The sequence below is a fragment of the Myxocyprinus asiaticus genome, chromosome 32, assembly GCF_019703515.2.
Source record: "Myxocyprinus asiaticus isolate MX2 ecotype Aquarium Trade chromosome 32, UBuf_Myxa_2, whole genome shotgun sequence".
Taxonomy (NCBI): domain Eukaryota; kingdom Metazoa; phylum Chordata; class Actinopteri; order Cypriniformes; family Catostomidae; genus Myxocyprinus; species Myxocyprinus asiaticus.
Window position 1 is genome coordinate 38,113,724 of NC_059375.1, and position 18,536 is coordinate 38,132,259.

General features: G+C 38.7%; 1 protein-coding gene across 1 annotated transcript in view; it reads left to right on the forward strand.

Moving 5' to 3' along the window:
• LOC127423078 (cadherin-12-like) overlaps positions 1-18,083 on the forward strand; it is a 237,542-nt gene extending 219,459 nt beyond the window's left edge. Inside the window, exons 10-12 of the mRNA XM_051667111.1 lie at positions 1,417-1,534; positions 6,676-6,927; positions 17,300-18,083. Of these exons, the coding sequence (XP_051523071.1) occupies positions 1,417-1,534; positions 6,676-6,927; positions 17,300-17,826 (897 nt within the window). The 3' untranslated portion in view covers positions 17,827-18,083. The remainder of the gene's footprint in view (positions 1-1,416; positions 1,535-6,675; positions 6,928-17,299) is intronic.
• Positions 18,084-18,536: the final 453 nt, after the last annotated feature.

Below are 18,536 nucleotides of genomic sequence, written 5' to 3' on the forward strand. Positions count from 1 at the left end.
GGTTGACAGCATCATTGATTATAGCATCCGGTGTAGACAGGGTGTGAGTGTTAACAGTTGTGCTTGAGATGAATAGTGTAATATATTCCAATGCAATGTGTTGGATGTGCATTATGTGTAAACCGTGAAATGTACATTTCTTTTTTCTTTCTCCCAATTTGGAATCCCCAATTCCCACTACTTAGTAGGTCCACGTGGTGTCATGGTTACTCAACTCAATCTGGGTGGCGGAGGAGAAGTCTCAGTTGCCTCCACTTCTGAGACAGTCAGTCCACGCATCTTATCATGTGGCTCATTGTGCATGACACCGCAGAGACTCACAGCACAGGAGGCTCATGCTACTCTCCGCGATCCACACACAACTTACCACGCACCCCATTGAGAGCGAGAACCCCTAATCGTGACCATGAGGAGGTTACCCCATGTGACTCTACCCTCCCTAGCAACCGGGCCATTTTGGTTGCTTAGGAGACCTGGCTAGAGTCAGTCAGTACGCCCTGGATTCGAACTCGTTACTCCAGGGGTGGTAGTCTGCATCAATACTTGCTGAGTTACCCGGGCCTCCGAAATGTACATTTCTAATGTTTTGGTGCTTGTTTATTCTCTTCCGATTGAGTTTAAAAAATGGCTTAATTTGAGGGACTGCATGCTTTCAGCTTTCAACTTACATTGAAGTTTAAAGGAGGAGCTGAGGCAAAAATCAAGCTTTTCAGAAAGATTTTCAGAGACGGGTGGAAAATTATCATATATTACAAAATGACTGTTTTCGTGATTAAAATAAATAAATAAAAAATTAAAAACTTTACTAACATTATCAGTGGACCTCAGGGAAGATAATGAAACTATAAAAAAGAGCATTTCATGACCCCTTTAATGTTCACCATAAAATATTTAAACAGCTGATAAAACTTTTAACAGCATTCATACTGTCCAGCAATGGCCAAATTTACCATGAAAGACCAATATATAATTATTTTGGTTATAAAATAGTTTTTGTCATTAACAAACCCCATCATCATGTAATCACATGTGGAGTTTTGTGGATTTTATGTCTATTAGCTTTAAAGACATCTTTATGCTGTTATACAACTGAAAGTTAACTTTTAGCTGATACACGCATTTAAATGGGGGCTAGCCCTTTGAAATGTCCCGCCCAAACTTCCTGTTTTAATAGGAAATACAGGAAAGACAACACAGGAAACAAAACTACACTCGTCAACCCATTTAATGGGGTCTTTAATGCTAATTATAAACAAATCAATTAAAAGTATTATTTTTATGTCACACTGGTAAAAAATTGCTTTTTTAAAGTAGCTTTTGGAATATCAGCATGTACAGTGTCAGATCAAAGTGTGTTTATGTTAAATTCTTAAATCCTACATATCAGTATTCTTCTATTAACTTTGTGTCACCTAGGTGATTCAGGTCATCAGTGCAAAAGACCAGGACCTCCCCCAAGCCGGACAAAGATTTTCCTTCAAATCTCCTCAAGAGGGAGTGAAGACCAAGAACTTCACCATCAGAGACTTTGGGAGTGAGTTTGTCTTTTATTTCCTGAAGCTCAACAGGTACAGCATAGCACTAGCAATGCAAAGGTGGGTTCAATTCCCAGGGAAAGGTACATACTGATAAACCTTGAATGCACCGTAAATTACTTTGGATAAAAGCAATCTCAGCTTTTACATGGGTTCCAACAGTCATGGAAAACGGCCTTGGACATATCGGGGAATTAGAAAATAGTTATTTCCAGGACTGAAAAAGTCAGGAAAATTTATTTTGTGAAATATTTTTTTTTTTCCTTGCTATGATTGGCTCTAAAATATTTGGGCTAGAAATAAAAGAAATTGCTTTTTGTGAGTGCAGTCTTGTATTAGTATAGTATTTGGTGCCATGCACATTCTACAGTATTCAGAATATTCCACTAAAGTGAACAGCTTTCACATACATAGCACCTATTCCTCCACAGATTTTGGCCTTATGGAACTCCTATCCACACTTCAGGCATGAATGCTCTCTAAAGACATGATTTACTGGGACATGGTGACAATTACTGCTGAGGGCAGTTTGGAAAACCCGAAGAAAGCCGGCTAGTCTGTAACATGAGCAAGATTTTCTTTAAAATGCTCAGCCGTCTAGAAAATGCACCCTGTAAAACCAGCAGTGACAAAGGTCAATGGGTTAATCAGAGTTCAAAGAGCAACTTGCAGCCACCATACTGCAGACGAAGCCTCCCCTTGTCAACATGTCAACATGTAATTTCTCTCAATATTAACACACCAACTTAACTCTATATACTAAATTGTATAAAACATGAGCAGCTAAATTATTTATTGTCATTTATTCTGTCCTGGTTTAGACGTTAGCTACAAGATGATAGCTCGAGAAAATCACAGCTGTTTTTTTTGTTTTTTGTTTTTTTTTCTTAATTGGTGTTTGGGTAGAGAGAGGTGGAGAGCTGCTAATTAAAATGCACTATAATTAATATATTGCACGATTACACTACATGCACAATGCACTTTTACACTATTTTGTGTTTATCTCTTTTTTTTTATGCATAGCAAAATAGCAATATAATTTTGAATAGCAATATGCTAATATTAGATTTAAAAGTAGCTGAGTGTTTGCACCTAAAGCGTTCGAAGTGCAATGAATAGAACAGAGCACTCGAGATGTTGTCTAGGGCCATGTCCACACTATTATTTTTTTTGTTTGAAATGCATTAATTTGCAAGGTGTTCCCTATCTGTCACTCACTCGACGTTGTGTCGATGTAGTGACACTAGGGGTCACTCTTGGGAGCCCCAAACACCTCTGCTTTTTTGAAAAAAGGCCAATGAGAATTGGGGAGTGGAATTTGCATGCCACTCCCACGGACATACGGGTATAAAAGGAGCTGGTATGCAACCACTCATTCAGATTTTCTCTTCGGAGCCGAGCAGTTCTATTCATTGAAGCTGAATTCATCCACGAAGTTCATTCACCTCATCTGCTGGATTCTACGGTGCATTTCAGCGGCTTCTTCCCCTCTGCACCCATGGAGATGCAGTAGATGGTAAGTATTTGGGGAAGCACGACTTGATCATCAGGTTCCTGAGAGGTGCTAGGAGGTTGAATCCCTCCAGACCACACCTCATCCCCTCATGGGACCTCTCTGTAGTCCTTCGGGGTCTACAAGGAGCTCCCTTTGAGCCCTTGGAGTCAGCTGAGCTTAAGGCACTCTCTTTGAAGACCGCTCTCCTGACTGCACTCACTTCCATCAAAAGGGTAAGGGACCTGCAGGCGTTTTCTGTCAGCGAATCTTGCCTGGATTTCGGTCCGAGTGACTCTCACGTGATCCTGAGACCCTGACCTATGTGACCAAGGTTCCCACGGCTCTTTTTAGGGATCAGGTGGTGAACCTACAAGCGCTGCCCCAGGAGGAGGCAGACCCAGCCTTGGCATTGCTGTGTCCAGTGCGAGCTTTACGCATCTATCTGGATCGCACGCAGAGCCTTAGAAGCTCCAAGCAGCTCTTTGTTTGCTTTGGTGGACAGTGGAAAGGAAGCGCTGTCTCCAAACAGAGGATCGCCCACTGGGTCATCGACGCCATCATGATGGCATATCAGGCTCAGGACGTGCCATCCCCTGCGGGGTTACGAGCCCACTCTACAAGGAGTGTGGCGGCCTCCTGGGCCCTGGCCAGTGGCGTTCTTTGGCAGACATCTGCAGAGCAGTGGGCTGGGCAACACCCAACACCTTTGCGAGGTTCTTCAATATCTGGGTTGAGCCGGTCTCGTCCCGTGTATTGGCAGGCACGAGCAGGTAAGTTCCGGGACAACTGGCCGGGTGTACCACTTTCACATAGTGCCTTTCCCCTCCCTTGAGGTGAAGATGTGCGCTCTTGACTCCCAGTCGTGTTCACAGACTGTGATCCCTGGATGACATTCCTCCTTAGCCCTCTGGCAGCTGAGTTTGTGGAGAAACTCGCTGACCGGCCCAGTACGTGCGCTAATGAGCCCCTGTACTGAGGTAGGTGCTCCACATGTGCTGGTTCCCCGAAGGCGACCCCATGTGATATCTTCCGCAAAATTGTTTCCCTGACAGCAAACTGCATCTTCCTTGGGCAGAGGTCCTACTGCCCCCGGTTGCCATGCTCTGTAGAAACTCCAACCCCTTCGGGTAGGACCTACCATGGGACCTCTCTCCACATGACATACTTCCAACAGGACTCAGAAGACCATGTGACGTATTCCACTCACCCCCCCCCTCCCCCCCTTTTTGGGCGTGGTGTGGACTCTGCGGTGTCTTTCCCTAGGGAGGGACACCCCCTGATGCAGACACTTATGGCTCCCAGTCAGTTAACAAATTCCACTCTTTTTGGGGAGAAAAGAGAGGGAAAAGAGGCCTCAGCTGGGCTAGCCTGTCCCTATATTTGGGCAGTGGACTTGTTCCTGATGGACCGTTCGACGCTCATAAGAGCATTGGGGGAGGTTACGTGACGGCCTGGTGCACTGGCTACGAAGCACACAGCAGTCTGCCCATCACACACCGCCAGTTCATGCAACACAGTTCAGCTAGTTGTGGCATTTTGTACAGGGACCCCTAGTGTCACTACATCGACACAACGTCGAGTAAGTGACAGATAAGGAATGTCCTGGTTACTTTCGTAACCTCCATTCCCTGATGGAGGAAACGAGATGTTGTGTCCCTCTTGCCACAACGCTGAACTACCCGCTGAAATGGCCAGGACCTGGTCTCGGCTCCTCAGCACAAAACCTGAATGAGTGGTTGCATACCAGCTCCTTTTATACCCGTATGTCCAGGGGAGTGGCATGCAAATTCACTCGCCAATTCTCAGTGGCCTTTTGACCCCTAGTGTCACTACATCGACACAACGTTGAGTGAGTGACAGATAGGGACCCCTAGTGTCACTACATCGACACAACGTTTCGTTCCCTCCATCAGGGAATGGAGGTTACGAAAGTAACCAGGACATTTTCCTCCACCGAAAACAGACCATTTACAAAATGCTCTTTATTGCTGCATACTTTGGAAAACAATGACATTAGGAAACTAAAGGCGCAGTCACATTTACTTTTGCACATTGAAATTCCGTGGGCAATTGCCAAGCAGACTCTTTTTACTGCACTTTATACTCTGGGATAGTGAAGTTAAAAAGAAACTCGCAGCTTAAATTATATCCTTGTCTATTGTGAGTAGTCAGTGTTGCTGAACGAAGCACCGCCCACATAGAGATCACTGCCAAACCAATTAACTTCTTATTGATCAATGCAGCAGATTCGCCTGTCAAAGTTCACCAAAATTAAAAATCCATACGAAATCCACAAGGGGAAATTCTTCACCACCGGAAGTCCTCGTGCGAAATTCACGATCGTGCAGATTCCCATTGAGATGACTGTATTTTTCCCACAGAATTTCGGCATGCAAAGGTAAATGTGACTGCACCTTTGAAAACAGACTTTTCAAAAGAAAATGGATTAGTATGGATGTGGCCAAAAAAGGCGGCACTCCAGAGCCAAAACAGCAAGACGCCATAAGCGCTCAAAGATATCCATCTTGCATATGTTTACATAGAAAAACAATTGAAAAACAGCACAGAGAGATGTAAAAATGAGTTAGATGTTAACAGCCCCTTAGAAAGTAGTCGACCAATGCTGTTCACTAGCAAAACTTAAACTGGTTTAATCTGGTACATTCAGTGTGCATAATATCAGTGTTTATGTTTGCTGCCACCTAGCGGCATAGATGCAGCAACACACTAAAACAGAAGTTCTCATTTAACGATGTAATTGTAGAAATGTGCTATTTGCAGTCAGCCATTATTCATTTATTTTGTGACTGAAAGCATCCAATTTCAGGAGATTATCATGATAAAATATGCAATATTTGATGGTCTCAACATGGCAGCTCTCATGAATGTGCACCCAACACTCTAAAGCAGCTTTTTCGTCATCTTGTGTGAAAGTACATTTTTTTAACCCTAACATACCGGCATTCCGTAATGTGGACCAGCATATAAAACAACCTAAGTATACTGGTGGGCAGCTCACTAAAGGCTTTGGAACAGAGCTAGAGAGAAAGGGGAAGTTATTTGCAGGAAATTAAAAATTGGACCAGTTGAGTAAGGTAATGTGAGGTTATCAGAAGGCAAAAGAGCTTCACCTCAAGAGGGCTTGTGAGATCATTTCAAATGAATGTTCAGGAACAAACATTCTCAGCACAGAAAAAACAAAAAAAACAAAAACATATTATTTAGACCCCTGAGGCTGATTCGCCTCTCAGCTGTTGTGTGATGTCCCTGTGGAACTGCTGTCAAGTACGCTGAGCGCTGAATGCTTTGTTCATGTTGGTGTCTTTTTTAAATCACACAGGTGAGCTCCTTGTGATGCACAATATCATCTGCAATGAGGAATTCAGTGGTTATCCAAAACTGCACCATCAATCAATACTGCAACTTAAAAAAAAAACAACACAACATCATCCTTTTAACGTAGCTCTAGGGCTATTAACAACATCACCAAACAATCAATAGTAGAATGCAGTTTCATAAGCCAAATCATTTTTTGATTTCAAGTGGTTTTTATGAATTATTTTGAATTATATCTGGGGGGACCCTTTAAAATTTCATGATATATATATTTATTTATTTATTTATGTATTTTTTGCTCAACCCCAGATAACACTGCCGGGTTGGTGGCACTGCGTAGCGGCTTCAAACGGCGCTCTCAAGAGATCTACCACATACCAGTTCTGATTGAGGATGGAGGCCTCCAGACCTTGAGCAGTACCAGCACCCTCACCATTCGTGTGTGCGGCTGTGACGCCTATGGATCTTTATTAACCTGCAGCGCTGAAGCTATTTTCCTCCCTGTGGGCCTCAGTACCGGAGCCCTGGTCGCTATTCTGGTGTGCATTGTCATACTGTTGGGTAAGCAAACACACATCCATCCAGACACCATATACTGGGTTTAATCCCAACTCAGTACGTAGCAACAATACAGCCTGCAAAACCGATAGCCAACAGGACCTTATTTAGCAAGATAACTAAACAAACTGGGATAGTGTCTGTCAAAACTTTGAGCAATTCTACGTCAATGGAAGAAATCGTAATGCAAAATACATGACGACTGTAGGAATGGAAGTCTTAAAGGGACTTTGACGCTGTTCACAACCCATTTTACTTCTGTAATCTGACATATTTCAGAGTTAAACAGGATATTCAATGAGAAAAACTGTGGGGCAGGACTCAGTTTCCATTGATAATTGACTGTATCATAAAAAGTGGCTGTAGCATATGAGATTGGAGCCATGTGGTTGGAGAAAAGTTGTTGAAGTTGTTTCAGAGGTGGAGCAAGGTACATTCTGATGAAAGATTACGAATACAAACATTGTATTTTTTTTATTTTTTATTTTATTTTTTTTGCACCAATGAATCAAGCACAATAAGACCAGGAACGTGTATTAATAAAGTAAATATGTTCAATTTTGATTTTTTTTTTTACAAAAAGGGGCTTGTTGCATCTGGTCACAGGCTCTTCATAGACTGCATGCTTTTCTAAATGGAAGATACATGGACCAGTCTGAAACTCTCTGGGGTGGTTAAATTAAAACACATCTGTTAAAGGAATTGTTAACTGAAAAATTAAAATTCTCTCATCATTTACTCACCCTCATGCCATCACAGATATGTATAACTTACTTTTTTCTTCAGAACACAAACAAAGATTTTTGGAAGAATATCTCAGCTCTGTAGGTCCATACAGTGCAAGTGAATGGTGTCCAAAAAGCACATAAAAGCAGCACAAAACAAAAGTAATCCATTTGACTCCAATGTTTTAATCCATGTCTTCTGAAGCGATCCAGTCGGTTTTGGGTAAGAACAGACTAAACTTTTATTCATTTCTCACTATAAATCTTGACATTTGCAGTGACAGTCTTCTTGGTGATCATGATTTCAAGCTCAATTACACTTCCTAGCGCCATCTAGCACTCAGCGTCAAGCACTAAGAAGTGTAATCGAGTTTGAAATCATGATCGTGACAAGAGACTGCAATGGCAAGATGTACAGTGAAAAAGGAGTTATATTGTGGTCTGTTCTCACCCAAAAATGATTGGATCGCTTCAGAAGACATGGATCAAACCACATAATTATTTTATGCTGCCTTTATGTGTTTTTTTGGCACTTTAAAGTTTTGGTCACCATTCACTTGCATTGTATGGACTTACAGGGCTAAGATATTCTTCCAAAACTCTTTGTTTGTGTGACGAGTAGGAGGGTGGGGCCGAATTGGGCTAATCAGCTGAGGAGAGTGATAAAGGCAGATGGATGCGGCAGCTGCGTGTGGCTCTCTCTCTCTCCCAAACTGCTGTATCCGGCTGCCTTTATCCCTCTCCTCAGCTAATTAGCTCGTCTGGGGGCCGGGCGTGCATTGTCATGGCCTGGCCCCACCCTCCTACTCGTTTATTTTCTGCAGAGGACATAAATTAATACACATAGGGCTCAATTGAGGGGGGATGCGGGGGGATGCCATCTCCCTTGTTGAAAGAAATCCCAAAAAGCATCCCCCTAGTAAAACCACCATCCCCCCTTATATTCCCCTTTAGATCAGTTGTGTCATGTACTACTTGTATATTATATGTATAATTAATAATGCATATAAAATATTTGTATTCTCTACATTTGACAAATAACAGACTCTAAATAACGGCGATTAGTCAATAAGAAATAGATTTTGACATATTTGGGGTTGCTAGATATCAAAAGAGGCAATCCTCCAACAGATCTACACTTGCACAGTTTGGAAATTTTCTGCCAGTGTGACGCTTTAGTTGTGCAATCTGGCAACCATGAGCGTGCAAGCTCTCCACAGCAAAAAGTGAAGTTCTGAAAATACCGACAAACCTATGTCAAAGTTAACCAATGTGTTGACCCGTTCATCCCATTGTTCACATGACACTTACTCCACGAAGGTCATGCAGGTTTTCAACAGTTTCGCGCACCTTCAAAAGTCCATCGATATTTATCTAAATGTGCACACTTTTGCCAGGCTAAACATTGTTTTGGATGTTGTTTACTGATGCCTGCTAAAGACAAATCAACACTAGTTTGATTGGTATGTGTGTCTTTATTATGTTTTAATTTTCATAACTGTCATTTAGATTTTTTGATATGTTGACACAAATAGAGAAATTACTTTCACTGTAACATTTACATAGTAAAACTGTGGCAAAATATCTAAGCTGTAGTGCACCTTTCTAATGATTTATAGGTTATCACGATTAAATAAGAATTGTATGCCATTAAATGAAAATACAGATCGCAAGACTATAGGTGATCTTTGTGTGACTAAGCCCCCCCCCCAATTTTACAAATTGACCACTGCATACACATCCGGGGTGGCATGAGGGTGAGTAAATGATGAGAGAATTTTAAATTTAGTGTGAACTATGCCTTAAATATAGCTGCCTGTTTATTGGCCATTTTATACAGGAACGGAAGTAGTTTAGGAGTTTAAATGAGCAATGTCTTCATCCATTAATGCCATAGTAAAAGTGTCATCAGATTGCAGGCTGAATTACTCTCCATGTTAACTTAACCCGCAAGGTCTATGCAGAGAAATCTCAAGAGTTATAAACTCTGTTTATTTGCATAGGGGATGTGCGGAGGGCGGGGTTAGAAATGAGGCAAGGACTTTTATGGCCTCGTTTCCATGGTAATTTGAGTGTGCTGGCTGGTCATTTAGTAAGAGCATGCTCAACAAAATGAGGTTACCACTCGTCCATCCCCGAATGAACCTCTTACATCTCAGCTTGCAGTAGATTGCAGCAGGTCTTTCTGTTTCTGTAAAATGATGTGTACTTCCACCGCATTGACAATTGTTACACTCAACCCCTCATTTTACTCGCTAGTAATCTGCCAACCCACCTATCCATGCCTCTATTTATCCAGCCATCTGTAACTATCTATATTTTGGAAAGATTTCTTGGCTCATAAACAAGATTTTGGATGGCTTTCGAAACTTTTGAACATGCTGTTAAAGAGGAAACACATTCAGATTCTTTTAAATGATGGGAATTAGGACTCGTGGCATGCTTTGCAATGAAAGCAATGTGTCATCCAAAATATTTGCAATACTATTTCAACTGTGTTAGGTATATTTGCATGGCTGACAGTGGACAGGACTGCTTTGTTATTTATATGTGACAGTGACGTTAACAAACATATTTATTAAGGGCTGTTTTTACTTGTTTACAGCTGCCAAGCAATGTCACAATTTGCCGCATTAATATATTGTCTATTTATCGACTTTGAATATAATTCATCCAATCTGTATTCAAAGTTGGATGTATCCTTTTTATATTTGGTTTATCTATCCATCCGTCAGTCATTACTCTTTCTATCTATCACTCTTTCTGTCTGTCTGTCTGTCTATCTATCTATCTATCTATCTATCTATCTATCTATCTGTGATGTGCTGCGGTGGTCGACTAATTGGCTAGTTGATTGGGGGATCGACTACTAACATTAATATTTTTAGTAGTGGTGGTTTTAATGGGAAACGTTTTTCAAATTAATTAAGAGATGCAATTTCTTGGAGAGCGTTTTTGCATTATTAAAGTTTGCTTAAAAGTGAATAATAGACAGCACAGTAAAACCCTCTGCAAGATGTTTCATCTCTTTAATGCTTTAAGTTTAGTCCATTTATGCACCACTGCTTTGCTGTGTGCAAAGTGCTGCATCAAAAACACATTACAAGACGATCACTGTCTGATGTTAAATACTCTTCTGTGAGTGATGTTCCTGTTTTTGTGAGGTGCTGTGGAGAGATTAAAGTCTTTTGCTGATTCTGTATGACACTGCCTAAATTGTTGCAATTAGAAAGGCTAAACTGCTTGATGTCATGCACAAGATGTATACCCGCCTCATCTTGCTGTGCTGCACTTTTGAATGTGCAGCAAGGATCACCCTGAGACTCCAAGATTTTGATCATAAACCCTCCCCTATTTTTATTTTATTTTTTTACAAATTGTTTTCTCAATTACTAAATAAAAAATAAATAAATACACTCACTGAGAACTTTATTAGGAAAACTACAGTCCTAATAAAGTGCCTAACGTGGTCTTCTGCTGTTACAATGTGGATTGTAGTCCATCCGCTTCAAGGTTCGACATGATGTACATTCTGAGATGATATTCTGTTCTCTACAATTGTACAGAGTGATAATCTGAGTTACCGTAGCCTTTCTGTCAGCTTGAACCAGTCTTGCCATTCTCTGCTGACCTCTCTCATCAACAAAGTGTTTCCGTCCACAGAACTGCCACTCACTAGATGTTTTTATTTTTATTTTTATTTTGTTATTATTTTGGTAAACTCTAGAGACTGTTGTGCGTGAAAATCCCAGGAGATCAGCAGTTACATAAATACTCAAACCAGCCCATCTGGCACCAACAATCATGTCACGGTCCAAATCACTGAATTGTTTTTCCCCATTCTGATGGTTGATGTGAACATTAACTGAAGCTCCTGACCCGTATCTGAATTATTTTATGCATTGCACTGCTGCCACATGATTGACTGATTAGATAATCGCATGAATAGGTGTTCCTAATAAAGTGCTCAGTAAGCGTACATTATTTATTTATTTTTTTAACCAAAGATATTGCTAATTACAAGTTCCCAAAGTAATTTATATTTTGTCTCCCTCAGCTTTTTTTTTTTTTTTTTTTTTTTACAGTTGTTTCCTCCGGCAGGACATTCTAGTCTGAATTTTCTTGAATAATACATTTGGCATGAAATGAAATAACATGTTGATTTTCATTCCCATAACTTTTGAGCTGTACTATTTTTTTTTTAAATTATTATTTTTTTTCCGGCCTACTGTCTCCTTGAAAGTTAATTTCCTTTTTTGATACTTGAGCATTACTGTATGATGGCTGTAAGCATGTTCCTTGTTAATGTTAACATGACATTAACAACACAAACTGACTTTCGCCACTGAATACGTCTCGATGCTGGTACATAACGCCCACATTTCATGATCCAGTTAATTTCTGATGGCTAAAGTCAAGTCCCACCCTATACTTTTTGTCATCCAATGTGCTTTTTTCCACTTGGCAATTCATCAGATTACATAAATTAAACGAGTTCTGATTTGCTCATCAGGTTTTGCACACAATTGTGGAGGCCATGCCAGCTTGAGTGCATGTTGTCATTTAAGCAAGAGGGGGACATACCAAATACTAAGAAATTCTGAAATTCTAAGCTTTTCACTTAAATTGTAATGCTTGTAATATAAAATAATAGCTCCATTTGTCAGATTGACCCATGTCCCGCTCCAGGGGAGCAGCCTTGACAGACAGAGCAACAGTTCAGTGAGCCAAGGACAAGGTCTAATCAAACCAACACCTACCTCCTGCGTGTGCCACTCATATTAAATCAGAAACAAACGCAAAATAAGCGTTTGACATGTTGGAACTTCTGCGCTGCAATGCAAATATCCATCACTTGGGGGCGCTGTTATCTCACAGACACTATTGCATGTACTATTTGACTCTTTGAGCCATAAACAACCTTGTTATTTATTTTACACCAATTTATTTCCTAATTTACTGCTTACTAATAAGCATAGAGGTGTTAACATGTGTACTCAGAAACTTCTTGAATCTTGTACAAACACATTGCATATCCTTTACAGCACAGTGTGATGGCTCTAAAACCTAATGAGCTGCCTTGCTGTCCTCAGCGTACTAGTAAACTGACTTCTAAGGGGCCATTCAAACCCAACACGACCTTGCACAAAAAAAAAAAAAAAAAAAACTAGACAGTGTGGCGCGAACAGAACGTAGCTGTCTCTAGTACGGGTGGGATTTATTATATATACTATATGCATTCCCTTTTGCAATAAGTCACTAAGTTGTTCGCAATTGTGTTGCGTTCCCTCGCAATACATTTACCATGGTTTTACATGGTTTACTACAGTAATAGCATTTTAACCATGATATTCATAGTAAAACCATAGTAAAAATACAGGAAAACAAAAACAACAAAAAAAATATCATATTTTTGCAGTTATTATGGTTTTTACCATAGTTGTGGTTAATCCACAGTAAAACCTTGGTTACTATATGGATGCAGTATACTAGAGTAAAACCATGGTTTAGCCTACAACAGTCATGGTTATTACAATATTACTATAGTAAAACCATTATCTGTCAAAAAAAAAAAAAAAAAAAACAGTTACTACAATCACGGTTACAACAATATTATTATAGTAAAACCATGATTTCTGCCAAAACCTATGGTTACTACAGTCTACAATATTACTATAGTTAAAAAAAATAAATAAAAAAAAAAAAAATCAGCCTAACAAAATAAATAACCTGGAACTGTCATATATGGTTATTTATAGTACAGCCATGGTTTTACTACAGTAACCATAATTAAACTATGTTATTTGTATATTAAAACCATAATAACCACAAAAACTATGTTTTGTATTACCATAGTTTTTGTTTTCCTGTATTATCACTACTAAAAATATGATTACTGTGGTAAAACTATGACACATTTATTGCAAGGGAACGCTAAACTTGCGAGGGCATGCAAAACGTATTCAGAGGGAACACAAAACGTATTGTGAGGGAACGCAAACTATTGCGACAGAACACAAAACTTATTGTAAGGGCATGCAAAACTATTTCAGGAAAAAAAAATCCTGCCCTGTCCTCAAAAGGGCTTCGTACATGAGACACTCGACTCATAATTTATTTCAATTTCAAGTTTAACATTAACCTGTTGGATGGTAACATGTCACTCATAAAATCTATTTTTAATTAGATTTTCCATACTACATTTTATGAGGACTTTTTGTCATTGAATTAATGAATAGCCTATTTAAAAGAAAATAGGCTATACATTCTTAAATATAGGGCTTCTGAAATCTCTTTTTAGTGAGGCATGATCCACATCAGCAGATGCTTCTTGTAAATAGCACATTTAAAATGTTTTAGTGCTTTTTATAAGTCAAAGTAGCTCTTACCCACACCTCCAATCTTGTTTCATTAATTGGATGCCAGAGCTCCTGTCTGTAATTAGCTTGTGTTGATGTTGTTAGCCTAGTTCACACACTTTTTCCAACCTACACTGTGAATGTTTGAATGATGTATTCAATATGTACAAGAACAATACATTAATTTGTTTGTTATTGTTAAAACAGTTTGTGTTTGTCCATTATTGTAATTAAGATGAAGTTCAAATCAAATTTTAAGACAAATTTACTGTATACATAAATCCGGGTAATTCCAAAGGGTTCACATACTTTTTCTTGCCACTGTATGTACATGTATACATATTTATATTATTTTCATAGGTCACTAGGTTTTGAAACAGAGCCAATGATACCCAAATTAAAATGTCAGCATAACCATTTGAGTGGAAAGTTGAGAATTTCGTTGTATTTGGTACATTCCCCTTTTGCTTTAATGACAGCATGTACTAGAGCTGTCATGGACAGTTTGTGCAAAACCTGATGATCCATGTTATCCCAGCTTGTTTTGATAATTTGATATTTCAAAGAGCATCTTGTGTGTTTCAGTGGAGCAAGCAAATCTGACCTTTTGTACAAAGGTTAGCATGGCCAAATGTCACAAATGTGCTTATTTTATTATTGACCAAGACTTTAATATTTATTATTCAGTGGACGTCATAATGTGTCTTTATTTTTAATGTTTTAATGTGGTCTCAGATTTTCGACCCCACTCTATATCTGCAGGGCTGTAGGCCCAGGATTGAGTGTCTTCTCTGGTCAGTCAATAAAATAAAAATCATAAAGAGAGAGGAATGTGTGCAGAAATAGTCAAACATAATAGATGAGAGAGTCTATCATATTGAGGGTACACATTACTGCTGCAGCTTTCACTCTGACTCTAAATGATAACTGTAGCTAGAAAAAGTATAAGGAAGACGAGATGGACCACTTATAGAAAAATGATTGGGATAAATCTCAACGCTCAATATGGTGGCTGTAGGAATGGAAGTCCCGCCTATTAAAAGAGCCAATCGCCTTTTTGATAGAGACATCGTCTGTTTGTTTTACTCTAGAATGTGATTACACATTAGCTGGACCAATCTTGGAAAAATACACCTTTTTCATGATTTGAAGTTTAGAAGCAAAAGTTATGTAAGAACTATAGTCAAAAGAATAAAATCTTGAAATGTGTTATAAGAAATGTAAACAATAAAATCTACACTCACTGAGCACTTTATTAGGAACAACTGTACACCTACTTATTCCTGCAATGATCTAATCAGCCAAACGTGTGGCAGCAGTGCAATGCATAAAATCATCCAAATATGGGTCAGGAGCTTCATTTAATGTTCACATCAACCATCAGAATGGAGAGAAAAAATTTGATCTCAGTGATTTAAACCATGGCATGATAGTTGGTGCCAGACAGGCTGGTTTGTGTATTTCTGTAACTGCTGATCTCCCAGGATTTTCACTCATAACAGTCTCTAGAGTTTACTCAGAATGGTGCCAAAAACAAAAAACATCCAGTGAGCGGCAGTTCTGTGGACGGAAACGCCTTGATGATTAGAGAGGTCAATGGAGAATGGCCAGACTGGATTGAGCTTACAGAAAGGCTACGGTAACTCAGATAACCACTCTGTACAACTGTAGTGAGCAGAATAGCATCTCAGAATGTACAACACGTCGAACCTTTAAGCATGTTCGCTGAGTGAACTGACTTGATGAGCAAAATTTTATTTCCTGTTTCAACATATTTCCTATTGAAAAAGTGTGCAAGTGCATGCGAGACATATCAAAGGGCTCATGCCTTTTTAAAATATCGGCTAGGCTTTAGTTCAACTTGGTCTCATAGTAAAAACTGTACTATTGCTACATTTTTGCGAAATGAATTTAACGTGCCTCATTTATGTATCGCTGCAGTTTTCTGGTGAAATAAACACTACAGGTGCTATAACAACAATGACTTTTATTAACATTCACACACATTATGATTAACATGGAAGATTAACACTTTCTTAACACTTTTTTTTTTTTTCCGCTCTGTTCCCCACGCAATACTATCTTATCAAAACACTTTTACTATATTGCTTGATTTTAAAGATGATACATTTCAGCGCTTGCATTGCATAACCAACTACATATCCAAGCTTTTTCAAGCATGATTAACTTACGCAACTGATAGAGCATCAGACTTTGAAGGCGGACGATCAGGGTTTGAGGCCGACAAAACACAGGAGTGGACACGTGAGACGGAAGTGTCATAGAAGGGCCACAAAATGATGTGGCTGCTTCAGCTATTGCATTTTTCATCCCATTTGCTCTTTGGGACACTATTGGTTAGATTTCGGTTATAGGTTTAGGTTAGAAATGTAGGTTTTATTCATTTAAAACTCGAAAGAGCATTAACCTTAAAAACCTCATCTTTTTGGAAGAATGTTAAACTTGCTTTTAGCGCACCTCAGAGGATATTTCACCTTGGAACTGCAGCAATGCATGTTATGAACCATGTAATTTCATTTTGCAGAAATGTTGCCACAGTCAAGTAATTTTCATTAGACTAGGCTGCTTTTGTTGTATGTCACAGCCCTGCATCATAATATAATTTTTTGGGGACATTTTTTTTTTTTTTTTTTTTTTTTTTATGTGCACTTCTTAATTTTTTAAAAACTTGTCATGGATTTAGCAGTATTTTTCAGTTAACAATGTCATTGTAGAAATTTGCTATTTACAGTCAGCCATGACTAATTTAATCCATGAATGACAGTGTCCGATAACACGGCGGTTACTGAGATTAAGCGAGTAGTATTCAGCTGGTCGTGTGATTCATGTGATTGAGGGGACCTTCTCCCTGTAGAATAAAACAGCTTTTATAAGGTTACTGATATGACTGGTGTCTTCATCTCATGTGAGTGCACATGATTTTATACATATGTTTCAACATTACTATTCATTTCTTTAGAAGTAAAACTTTTTAAATGAGGAAAACATTTACTGAGTGCACCTTTAAATGTAGATAAAAGTAAATTTTGTCAACTTACAAAATGATCACACAGGAAATCGACAAATTTCTTATTCGTGTAGACATGTTGTAAAGTTCATGTACCCTGAAATCGACCCCATTAAGCCAAATTTAAAAAGTCCCAAATGTTTCAAAGTGATTTTTCTGTAGCTCATTCCATCCTACACCCTCACATTTTCATGCTAGTGTGAATGAGTGTTAAAATAAGTGTCAAACTTTTAATTCCTATTTTGCTCTTGTGTTTCCTGCAGTGATCGTGGTACTTTACGTGGGCGTAAGGCGACAGAAGAAGAAAGAGACTCTCATGACATCCAAAGAGGACATCCGTGACAACGTCATCCATTATGACGACGAAGGAGGGGGCGAAGAGGACACACACGCCTTCGACATGGGCACTCTGCGCAACCCCAAAGTCATCAAGGAAAATCTCTTTCGCCGAGACGTTAAGCCCGAGTTGGGTTTGGGTCCGCAGCGCCCAATAGCCTCGCAGAACAGCGCTGACATCAGCAACTTCATCAGTCAGCGACTGCAAGAACACGATGGCGACACTTCAGCGCCGCCCTACGACTCACTCGCCACGTACGCCTATGAAGGCGAGGGCTCTGTGGCGGAGAGTTTAAGTTCTATAGAGTCTGTTAAGGGTGAAATAGAGAAGGACTATGATTACCTCAGTGAGTGGGGGGCTCGATTCAAAACCCTCGCAGAGATTTTTGGAGAACGATCAGAGAGCCAGTCGGACGTAACATCCACCACCACTACCACTGAAAACAAACACTGATGTTTTTTTTTGTTTTGTTTTTTTTTATTATTATTTTACATTGGTTTTGCAATAAACATAGACGTGTGTTGTGTTTAACTTTTAAATTAGCTTTTTTTTTTTTTTTTTTTTACAGTTTTGTTTTATTCTTATTATTTTAGAATAATAGAATAATAACAGAGGATAAAGGAATCCAGATTGAAATCAGCTGCAAGAAAATATTTTCTTCATCAGTATTTTTGTTTTGCTTTCCAAAACATTTTGTAAAAAAATATCTAAACATCCTTATAACAAGATAAATTAACTTAAGAAGCAAAATTTAATAAGATATTAATACATGTTTTCAGATGACATATTTTGAATAAAGTTTAGAATTTTTTCTAACCCCATTGGCAAATTTACCAAAAATTGTCAGGTTTAAACTTAAAAAAAAAAAAAAAAAAAAAAAAAAAAAAAAATTAATAATATTAATATATATATATATATATATATATATATATATATATATATATATATATATATATAGATATATATAGATATATATATATATATATATATTATCTTACAAGATTCTTCTAAATATATCTTGTTTTAAGGATATTCTGGTATTACTAACAAAGAAAATTTGAGTGTTTTACACTGCAAAAAATATTATCTTACTCAGTATTTTTGTCTTATTTCCAGTAAAATATCTAAACAAGAAAATCCTTAAACAAGAACAAAAATATATA